We start from the raw sequence: 12025 nt of genomic DNA on the forward strand, positions 1-12025 counted from the left end.
GTCATCTAAACTTACAGCAATATTTCTCAAAGATTGGTTCCAGATAATCTGCATTCGAATAACCTGGGGAACTGTGAAAAAGGCAGATTCCTGAGTCTCAGCCTAGACTTACAGAATCAGAAACACCAGGGATGGGCCTGGAGATATGTGTTTAAAAATCTCCACAAATAATTCCGAGGCACACTAAAGCACGATTCTTTAATGACCTCGGTGTCTTTCCTCTCCCAGCAGTACATACGTAAAGCCTTTTTCTGCTTGTGCAAAGGAGATAATAAAAGTAGAGTATCAGGTATTTATAAGGACCTTATTAAATATTTGTTTCCTTAATGCCTTCTTTTTTGTTTTTCCTTAATGCCTTCTTAAAGGCACTCTGAACTTCAGAAAAAAGTGGGAGGCTGCCTCTGCTCACCCCTATGCACACCTGACCACCGAGGACTGACCTGTCCTAGGCGGCCACTCCAGGCCGGCAGCCAGGAGAGCCTTTGGGCAGCAGCTCCAGCAGAAACATGCCCAGAGCTTCTCCCTGTGGGACAAACAGAATGGATCTTCAGCCAGTGTGCAGTGTGCCAAGCGCATGACCCCTTCCCTAACAACCCCTGGACTTCTTTCCCCTCTGGATCAAAGAGTTAACTTAAAGGGGGAATTTCCCCACAAGATCCCTTTCAACGTCCCTAATTCTGCTCGGTGCATTTTCTAACTTTTAGTCTGAAAGTCAACCACCAACATTAACGAACAGCTCATTGCACGTTAAGAACCTTTGGGCCAGAAGCGGGGGTAGAATCCTGCAGGTTCAGGATTGGGTTTAGAAAAACTACAAGCCCCAAAATGCAACTTCATCTTCCAAAGACTACCATTCCCAACATGCAATGCAGCCAAGGTTAGCAAAGGAAAAGAACCAAAAGCACGGTTGGAAATTTTGCATTTAGGTGACCCTTGGCAACGAAAAGATTAGAAAGGCCGCAGGGGGTATTTTCTGCAGGAGTGGTCACTCCCCAAATCCAGGCAAGGAAGGGGAGGAGTCTGAGCCGGGTCCCACCCCTTTCCCAGTAAACTTCTGTCGCTCCCACTTCGGCTGTAGGACTTGGAAGGGACAGGAGTCCCAGCACACCCTGCTTTCCCCATGGTTTCGGTGACCAGATCCGTGTTTGGAGAGCTGCCCTCGGGGGCAGGGACAGTGGAGAAGTTCCGGCTGCAGTCAGACCAGCTGAGAGTGGACATCCTCTCTTGGGGTTGCACCATCTCGGCCCTGGAGGTCAAAGACAGGCAGGGCAGAGCCTCAGATGTAGTGCTGGGCTTTGCCGAGTTGGAAGGTGGGTTAAACTCTGCCCCGGTTGCAGGCGGGCCTCAGGCCCACCCTGCCCGCGGCCGGGATGGGGCTGCTCCGGGAGCAGGGACCGAGGGGAAGGGCCCGAGCTTGGGACCTGCGGGTCAGGAATGCTTGCAACCCGCTCACTCTCTGTGTTGTATCCAGTGCTCGGAAAAAGACCGAATGAACAGCGATAGGACTTGGCCTCTGGTTATCCATTCAGGCGTTGCCTCGATTGATTTAAAAAGTCAGTCGAGGGTCAGATAAAACTCCAGCAACCCTGGAGCGATCTTTGAACCGCCTGAAGAGGAAAAGGCAGGCTGGAGGGGGTGTGGCTCCCAGTTCCTCCCTCAGGCCTTTTCTCAACAAGGAAAATCAAAGACCTGCGTTTTCTACTTCCTTTTTCCTGGATCAGAGTCTCTGAGGCATGGTTGTCTCAGAGGATGCAGACAGCTTATCCACTTGGGTCTGGGTGGGGTTAGTGACCAGCAGGCTCTGGCTGCTCAGGGACCATGTACAGAATGGAACGCGGAAGACCTACTCATGGTCTAGAAATGAGGTCTTCTCCTAGCTAGGGTGGACTTTTATCCTGTTGGAATCCGTGGGCAATTAAGATCGTATATTACTATATGCATTTAAAAACTGTTAATCCAGTTACCTCATCCAATGAGACAGATGAGGTCCTCAACCTCATACAGCTTGTAGTTTAGCTGGGGACAGGGCCATTAGCCAAATAACTGCATAAATAAATAATTGCAATCGCAGTTTGATGGCAATAAAGGAGAGCATACCTAGTGTTCTCTTGGTAGTAGGGGTGCAACTGGACAGGAAATGAGGTCTGAAATAAAGTTGGCAAAGGGACACTGTTGAGAATTGATATCCTCTGCCCGGTGGTAGAGGTGGGAACAGTCTGCTTGGAGAGGAGGTTTGAGGTTTTCTTTTAGGCGTGTCCTTCTGTCTGGGTCTTTAGATATGTAGCATGGCTCCGAGTTGGATGTCAACAGAAAACTCTTGAGAGTATTGGGTTTCCCTTAGGAAACTGAAATTTGCTTCCCATTTCCTTATCAAAATGTATTATCAGAATATCCCTGAGGATCCTATTCCTTGCCCTCTAATTGTCTTTATCTGCGTTGGAGTTTCCACTGCTTGGTTTGGAGAGGGGGCAGGTCATCTTGGAGAGGGAGTAGGTAATCTTCGGCAGAATTTCTTTGGTAACTTCAGCAAATCTATTACAGGAGACTCCAGCGTAGGAAAGTACAGGGATGTGGGGGAAATCAGCTCCATATCCCCTTGAATTTCTGGAGGTGGGTGTTCGCACCTGTCTTCAAAGTCAGAAGGCAAGAAGCATGGTTGACAAATGACAAAAGAGGCTTCCTCATTTTGCTGAGTCACCTCTCTCTGTCACTAGCATAACCATTTTCTAGGCTGAAACAAACCATAAAGAGCTTACTTGACTGGTGCAAAATTGCCCATGGAGTCAAAGAATTGGGTACTTGGCCTACAATTGCAGAACCAGTAAAGAACTGGAGACGATAAGCTAAGAGCACCTGTTTTTATCATCTCATTTCTATCTCGGCTTTATCACTATTCAGGATGTAACTGCCCTCCCTCTATACACACACCACACACACACACACACACACACACTGTTCATATCATTTTTAGTTTTGATGTGAGTTACATGGATCTTAAAGCACAAGGTGGCTTTCTGGAATTCATATGAAATATGTGTCATGATAACATGGCACCAGGGAAGCACTGGCATAGAAGTGCCGATTTTGTGAGGGCATTTATACAACTGTCTCCATGAGTCTATGACTCGTGGGAGTCTGAGTGAAAGAAAATATTCCCAAATGTTCTTAAAAGGGAGAAGAAAAAAAAACTGATCCCCTGGCTTGTATTGTATTGCCCTCCATGTAATTAACATCTCTTGGGAAAGTTGAATAGAATTTTCTTAACCAGAATGCGTCACAGGCTTCACAAAAAGCAGCAAGAGAGACATTTTCATTTCTATGCTATAATTTAAATAATTTATGTTAAAAGAAAATCAAGCTGTTTTCAAAAGAGAAATTGGAAAAAAGCCCTGAGAATATCAAGCAATACTTTCTAATATATTCAGCCATCTTCAAGGCTATGGCAGGCAGCCCCCTTGTTCCCTTTATAAGGCCCTGTCCTTCAGTGTGAGAGTGTGTGTGTGTGTGTGTGTGTGTGTGTGTGTGTATTCCTTTAGTATTGCCAAAAATAAGGAAGACTTCATAACAGGAAGCATAATTGTCTCAATCAGAATACAGTTATGGCTGCATAACAATATTTTGGTCAAGGTCGGACCACACTACAGTAGTATACCAACCATATAGCCTAGGTGTATAGCAGGCTATACTATCTAGGTTTGTGTAAGTGCATTCTATAATGTTTGCACAAAGGTAAAATCTCTCAATGTGTCCCCATCGTTAAACTGCGCATAACAGAATTATGAAATGTCTCTCTGCTGCTATTGTGATCAATTCTAGTGTATTAAAACCCATGTTAAGAAATTGGCAACAGTGGTTGCCCTTAAGCAAAGACTCTGGGTAGCTGGGGTACAGGGATAGGAAGGAGACGTAATGTTCACTATATAGTCTAAGAATGTCTGAGTATGTAAGTGTTAAAGAAACAAACTGAGGCTAATAACTTAAAGCAATAAGATGTAACAGAGCAAGGGGTTACCTTCATTACCGTGTCCCCTAAAATGCTTTGAGCCACTGGGAAGAGCTGAGCGTGGATAATTCCATGAGACGTGGTCCTTTTGTAACTGCCAGATTGATGTGAATGAACTATCGCCAATTTCCCAGGAAGATTATATAAACTGCTTGGCTGATGACCACGACCTGAGGTCAGAACAGCTCAATTCCTCCTTGGGTAAATGAGATCTTTCTTCTGTAGAATTCTAAAGAGCTAAATCACATGGTCTTTTAGTTACGGGCTGGGAAAATCAGTCACGCCTCCAGTGAGTTTTTCTGCCATATTTTGTATTTAAAATATTTTTAAATGTTTTTCATTTGCATGTCCCACCTGCAATCATTATGACTTCTTTCCAAACCTGTGATGAGAACATTTGCTTATAAGCCACAGATACAAACAACCTACCCATACAATCAATGCAACTCCTTCCCCTCCATCTTCCCCCCAGTTACCACCACACACCCAGCTATTACTGTCATGAGAGCCATTATGGAAAAACTAGAAAAAAATAGCTATAGTGTTTTTGGAAAACCTGAGTTCATAAGAGGGGTTACCCTGGAGGAAAGGGGACCAGTTTAGAGCCTGCAGTTTAATATTACAGATGCCCCAGAGTGCCCTTAAGGGAGTATTGAGGATTCCTGGTTTAAATCTGCTTTGTCCCTGAAAGCTGTGTGACCGTGGGCAAGTTGTTTAACCTCTCCAGACCTATTTCCTCTCCGAAACAAGTGGATAATGATGATTAAATGTGCTGTTGGCTGTGATAGTATCTGACTGTGGTGAACAAGTAATAATTTTTATCTTCTTTCCTTCATTTGCTCCCAAATACCTTCTCTCTCAGTACTTGAACTTTTTATTTCACTTTGTTAGCACTGAAAACAAAAATAGCATGGAGATTCATCTGGGACAGCCAGCAGCCATTGAAAAATATATAAAATATGTGGGAAGCTTAAAGTGCTCGTCAATTAAAGTAATGTTTGTTTTCCTCAAAAAGCCAAAGGAAAGTGAATCAGGGTGAGGGTGAGGGGGGGGGGGTTGACCGAGACTAGTGAGCAATTTTGTTTGAGACTTTAAGGTACTCTGGCTAAGGTTTGGGCTGTCTGAGGTACATACAGCCAAACAATTTTTGAACAGAAATTCTGCTTTCTTTGCATTTTTCAGCTCCTGAAAAACAAACCAATGCTCCACATTATACATCATCAGGGAAATGCAAAGTAAAACAGGACCTAATAGAATGGCCAAAGCTCAGAACACGGACAATACCAAATAGCAGCTAGGATGTGGAGCAGCAGGAACTCTCATTCATTGCTGATGGGAATGCAGAATGGCACAGCCACTTTGGGAGACAGTTTAGTAGTTTCTTACAAAACTAAACATATTCTAACCATATGATCCATCAGTCATGCTCCTTGGTATTTACTCAAAGAGCTAAAATCTTACACCCACACAAAAACCTGCACATGGGATAGCTATAGTAGCTTATTCATAATTGCTAAGATGTTCTTCAGTAGGTGAATGGGTAAATAAACTGGGGTACATCCAGATCATGGGATATTATTCAGTGCTAAGAAGAAATGAGCTATCAAGCCACAAAAAAAAAAAAAAAAAAAAAAAAAAAAAGACAGGAAGGACCCTTAAATTACTAAGTGAAAGAAGCCCATCTGAAAAGGCTACATACTGTATGATTCCAACTATATGACATTCTGGAAAAGGCAAAGCTATGGAGACAGTAAAAAAGATCAGTAGTTGCCAGGGACTAGGGGGATGGGAGGGATAGATAGGCAATGCACAGAAGATTTTTGGAGCAGTGAAAATACTCTGTATGATATTATAATGGAGGGTACATTTGTCCAGACCCATATAATATACAGCACTAAGAGTGAACACTAATGTCAGCTATGGACTTTAGGTAATGATAATGTGTCAATGTAGACTCATCCTATATAATAAAAGGGTAATATGCAAATTGACCCTAACAGCAGAACAACTGGGAATGACTGGTCACTATGACACACACTGACCACCAGGGGGCAGACGCTCAATGCAGGAGCTGCCCCCTGGTGGTCAGTGTGCTCCCACAGGGGGAGCTCTGCTCAGCCACAAGCCAGGCTGATGGCTGCCAGCACAGCAGTGGTGGCGGGAGCCTCCTCAGCTAAGGATGTCCGACTGCAGCTTAGGCCTGCTCCCCGCTGGCAAGTAAACATCCCCCGAGGGCTCCCGGGCTGCCAGAGGGATGTCTGACTGCCAGCTTAGGCCCGCTAACCCGGGGAGCGGGCCTAAGCCAGCAGGTGGATATCCCCCGAGAGGTCCCAGACTGTGAGAGGGCACAGGCTGGGCTGAGGGACCCCCCCCCCCCCAGGGCACAAAATTTTGTGCACCGGGCCTCTAGTCAGTTATAATAAATGTACCACTCTTGTGGGGGATGCTGATAATGGGGAAGGATATGCATGTGTGAGGGCAGGGGTTATTTAGGAATCTCTATCTTCAGCTCAATTTTTCTGAAAGTTTTCTTGATTTTTCTAAAGTGTCCCACCAGTGTGGCTCAGTGCTTGAGTGTTGGCACGTGCACCAAGAGGTCACAGGTTTGATTCCCACTCAGAGCACATGCCTGGGTTTCAGGCTTGATCCCCAGGAGTGTGTGTGCAGGAGGCAGCCAATCGATGTTGATGTTTCTCTCTCATCAGTGTTTCTATCCCTCTCCCTTCCTCTCTCTCTAAAATCGGTAAAAAACATATTTTAAAAAATAAATAAATAAAGTCTATTAAAAACAAAAACCAAGAAAAGGTTGTCTGGCCCTTGGGGACTCCTTTTGGTTACCCAGTGTTAGGGTTTTAAAGCTACAGCTTCAGGAAGAGAGGAGAGTGGGAGAAAGGTGGGAGCTGATAGAGATCAGCCTGCCTGTGCTGAGAGATGGTAGTAAGGTCAACTAATCAGAAAGCCTTGTGCTTTCCAAGTCATGTGATGCACAAGAACAAGTATTTAGGAGCCAGAGTATCTGCATTCAAATCCCGGTTTGGCCATAACTAGCTGTATGTTTGGGGGCAAGTTACTTCACCTTTCTGTTCTCGGTTTCCACACCTGCTAATAATAGTGTCTACCTTATGGAAGCATTCTGAGGATGAAATGAGTTAAATGTACAGCATTTAGAAAGTGGCTGAGACTTTGAAAGCGCAGTGTTAGCTGTGACGACAGTCCACGGGCAGGACTCTGAGGACCTGCAGATTAGCAAGAAGTGAACCAGGAAAGACCTGGAAGAGAAGATGAATGCTTCCGTTAGGCCCAACCAGTTGAGTAATGGGAACCTGTAACTGGCCTACTCGGTTCAGGGTCCATGTCCTAAGAGCCCCTCCAGCTGTGGTAAAAACAGCGCATAGGCTTAAATTGCATGCTCTTCTGATCCACAGTAGATGTGATGGGTACACAGGACTGCAGAAGGGGGAATGGAATTCGAGGGCCTCTGAGTGAAAAATAGAGTAGAAAGCAATCTTGGTGATAATACAAAAAACAAACTACCTCCAAACCTTAATCTCTGCCAATGTAATCTAAGCTAGAAGATTATAGCACAGAGGAACTTAAAGAGAAGGAAAATACTGTAATATGCCCAGGCACCAAGTTGTAAGTACAGGACACTAGCTATCTTTCTTTTATTCCTCCTCCCCCCCAAAATACTGACAACAGTTTATTCTCATGGATATGCCATGTAGCCACATTGAGAGACCTTAAGACATTTGATAACTGAAAATGTAGCAAAACAGCGTGTATAGTTCTCTATATGTAGAATGTGTGTTTTTTAAAGTACGTGTATATGCCTAACTGTTACCAGTAGTTATCAGGAAGCAGAGGAGCTGAGAGGTGGAGGAGAACTTTATGTTTTACTCTATTGAGGTTGCCAGATTCAGCAAAGAAAAATACAGGATGCCCAATTAAATAGGAATTTCAGATAAATAACATTTTTAAATATCTTATTTTTAAGTATGTGCCATGTATAACAATAATATGGACATACTTATACTAAAATGTTTTCATTATTTACCTGAAATTCAGATTTAACTGGGTGTCCTACAGTTCCTCTGGCAAGCCTACTCTATATTCTTGTGTATTATTTAACACTCTTTAAAGGACATTTGATGTACTGATTACATGATTTTTTTTAATGAAAAGAGAAGAAAGATAGTTTCTTTTCAAGACTACACATAAATGTAACTAAGAAAATTGATTGGCCTGGGCAGGGAGGGGGGAAGCAGATTACAAAGCAGCATGTACACTAAGACCCCTCTTTTTTATAAAAAGAAGAAAATCACCCGTATGCATATACTAGAAGACAGAGGATGTGCGTAAGAATAGTAACAGTGGTTCTGCCCTGGCCAGGTAGCTCAGTTAGTTAGCATCCTCCCAGCACCACGATTGTAGGTTCATCTCCGCCAGGGCACATGCAAGAGTCAACCAATGAATAAGTGGAACCACAATTTGATGTTTTGCTCTCTCTTTCTCTATCTCTGTCTAAAATCAATCAATAAAAAAAATTTAAAAACCAGTGGTTCTGTCTGTTGATGAGGTTAGGATGGTTTAAGTGTCTTCTTTGTGCTTTATAATGTTCTTTAAAAATGTTTACCACTCGCCGAAGCCGGTTTGGCTCAGTGGATAGAGCGTCGGCCTGCGGACTGAAGGGTCCCGGGTTCGATTCTGGTCAAGGGCATGTGCCTGGGTTGCGGGCACATCCCCAGTGGGAGATGTGCAGGAGGCAGCTGGTCGATGTTTCTCTCTCATCGATGTTTCTAGCTCTCTATCTCTCTCCCTTCCTCTCTGTAAAAAATCAATAAAATATATTTTTTATTTATTTTTTATTTTTTTATTTTTAAATATTTTATTGATTTTTTACATAGAGAAAGGGAGAATAGAGAGTTAGAAACATCGATGAGAGAGAAACATCGATCAGCTGCCTCCTGCACACCTCCCACTGGGGATGTGCCCGCAACCAAGGTACATGCCCTTGACTGGAATCGAACCTGGGACCTTTCAGTCCGCAGGCTGACGCTCTATCCACTGAGCCAAACCAGTTAGGGCTAAAATATATTTTTTAAAAAAAATGTTTACCACTCTGGAAAGGGGAAAGGTCATGTGTAGAGAACACCATTTTCTGTGCTGCCATGAGGGTATACCCCAGTTGTTCCTTTGCAGCTGCCCTCAAGAGAAAGTGGTGCCTAGCAGTGTGAGCCTCACCTTCAGTTTGAAGTTTACAAAACTGTCAAACCCTGTCCTTGCAGGGTACCTCCAGAAGCAGCCCTACTTTGGAGCCGTGGTTGGCAGGGTGGCCAATCGAATTGCCAAGGGAACATTCACAGTGGACGGGAAGGAGTATAAGCTGGCCATCAACAATGGGCCCAACAGTCTGCATGGAGGAGTCAGAGGGTTTGATAAGGTGAGTCGGGGGCACTGGGTCAGTCCTCACCTGGCACACTTCACACAGGGCCTTCGAGCATCCCTGCTGTTTACCAGGCGCAACCCTAGGCCCTGGAGCAAATGCGTGGGAAGGTGATTCAGGAAAGACGCTGCTCCGTGGTTCGGAGGAGCAGGTGCGCTGGCTGTCTCCGGACCCATCCTTGCCTAACTCCTGACTATGAAAGGACAGTGACCTTGACTTAGGAAGACAGGGAACGACTTCCTCAGGGTTGGACCAGGGAGTCGAGTTGACCGTAAGCACAGCAGGAAAGTAGATTGAAATGATAGTGACCACTTACTGCCCAAAGTATTTTCATGTATTATCTCTCACCCTTACTAGAACCCTGTATTATCCCCAAATGAGAAATCTGAGGCTGCAAAAGGCCACATGCTCCTAAGTTGGGCTGCCTGGCCAGAAGGCCTCATTCCTTCACAACTGCTGCTCTCCACCTCGGCCACCACTGTGGATGCCCCCAATCCAGCACGCACCCCTGTATCTGTGGTTAAGCTCTGCTGCATTCAGGCCTACCTCTCCATGCCCCCAACTTATCCCCTATTCTCCCCAGTTCCCCTTTTCCACATTAAAACTCCCACTCCCCCAGAGAGTCTGGGGAAAAACGAGGCAAGGAAAGCAAACTGACCCAACAGCTTCTCCCTGAGCAGGGACGCCTGGCCTCCCGCCCCCTCCCTGGGTGCAGTCTGCTGGTCAACCCCCAGAGACTCTCTTACTGGTCTCATTCCAGGCTGTGTAGTTCACTTGCCTTTCAAACACACCGCCAGGTGATTTCCTAGCGAAGAGCCAGAGAAGACAGGAACATGTGTGCAGTTAAGGACCACAATTTCTTTCTGCCCCTGACCGCCAGCTCTCCCGGAGAAGAAGTTGGTTACCCTGCTACCCCTGTCCCACCAGCTTCCTGTCTGTGGCCCAGAACCAGACGGCCCCGTCAGTTCCCTTTTCCTCCACAATGGGCGTCCTCGGCCAGGGAGGCACAGAGCCAGAGGGTCCCTGGCATATGCCCGGTCCGTGGGCAAACCGCAACCAGAGAAGTTAGGCCCAGCTCTGTGCGGACCGGGATCTTGAGCGGAGCCTCAGAACAGCACCGTGTTCCTGCTTGTTCCTGTTCCCTCTCGCCCACGGCGGTACTTTCTGTGGTGTTGCTTAACATGTACGCCCTGTATGAACGTAGCAAATGGCAAGTGTGCATGTACACATATTCTTGAATGCAATGTGCCTACTGGGCCCCTTCTGTGAACCAGGGCACATCAGAGGCTGGGGCTTTCTGAGGCTCACAGTACAGTGAGGGAGCGGGACTCTTCCATAAACCACTGGTATAAGCCCATAATATAGACGCCGGTGGTGTGATAGAGGAACTGGGCACGAACAAATGCATAGCAACGGGGGAGGTGGGACTTGAACTGCCCTTGAAGAAAGGAGAGCGTTTCATTCACTGTGTTGATATTGGAGAGCATGGCTGTGCAACAGCCCAGAGAGAAGCGGGGGAACACATGGAATGTTATTATGGAAAGTTTTTGAACAGTAGGTTTTGATATAGTACCATGAGCAGTATCAGATGAACTTTGTTTTCAGCTGTGTTTGAGCTCAACGGTTACAGAATAATTGTTCTTTTGGAGGTATGTGTTTTCTAAAGATGAAATTTGAAGAACCTGACAGGATTAGAAATGGGAGAAGTAAACCTAAAGGTGCAAATCAGGAAATTTTCTGGAAATCTGGAAACGATAGGGTCAGGGAAATCCTCCCATGAATAGGAATGACACTTCCCACGGTATTATACTTATCTGATCATATTGGTTTACACAAAAATCTTTCCATTGTGTTCTTTCTCTAAAGGAGAAAAACAAGGTAGCAAGTTAAGAACATTTCAAGTTTTTTTTATTCCTCAAATTTTCCATTCGGGAGTTTCTTCTTTCCTTCTTTAATCACATATATGACAGGCTTTGTGTGTTCAGTGTCTTGAAAATTCAACCTTCCTGGGAGGTAATTAGGGTCTAAAATTAATTTGTTTCTAAGGTCAGCGAACTTGTTTCAGGCACCAGCTGCTTTCACCATCGGTGAAGGCAGAGTCCCCCGTTCCCGCTGGGTTCCCCTTCCTGGCAAATGCAATGTCACTGAGAGGTGCAGCCAGGAATGGGGGTGGGAGGAGAGGGGGAGGGGGCACAGCCTGGGCTCATGGCCATTCCCCAGGCCAAAGGACTTGTAATCTTTCAAGTCTATTTGGAATGACAGTGTTTGGCCTCAACTCATAGAGATTTTTTTTTTCATTTGAATTCTTTATTTCCTGCTAAAAAATCATATACTCATGGAGATTTGAACAAAACATCCACTGAAACCAAGATGTGTTAAATGTAGACCTGAATTTGAATCCTAGCTCTGTCACTAATTACGTGTATGACTTGACACACACACACCCTTTAAACAGTGGGCATGACGTATTAAAGGTTTCTACTCCACTCCCCTGGGGTGTGGGAGGTAGAAGTGAGCAAGTTAACTCCACTGAACTCAATTTACTCATCTGTAAAATGGGAGTAATAATGTTAATTGGA

General features: G+C 45.1%; 1 protein-coding gene across 1 annotated transcript in view; it reads left to right on the top strand.

Annotated features, from left to right (window-relative positions):
- Window positions 1-1052: 1052 nt before the first annotated feature.
- GALM (galactose mutarotase) overlaps window positions 1053-12025 on the top strand; it is a 44465-nt gene continuing 33492 nt past the window's right edge. Inside the window, exons 1-2 of the mRNA XM_070429041.1 lie at window positions 1053-1310; window positions 9289-9443. Of these exons, the coding sequence (XP_070285142.1) occupies window positions 1121-1310; window positions 9289-9443 (345 nt within the window). The 5' untranslated portion in view covers window positions 1053-1120. The remainder of the gene's footprint in view (window positions 1311-9288; window positions 9444-12025) is intronic.

Source organism: Myotis yumanensis, unplaced genomic scaffold (genome assembly GCF_028538775.1).
Source record: "Myotis yumanensis isolate MYYU_CA2020_CCGP unplaced genomic scaffold, mMyoYum1.0.hap1 SCAF_11, whole genome shotgun sequence".
In the NCBI taxonomy this organism is placed as follows: domain Eukaryota; kingdom Metazoa; phylum Chordata; class Mammalia; order Chiroptera; family Vespertilionidae; genus Myotis; species Myotis yumanensis.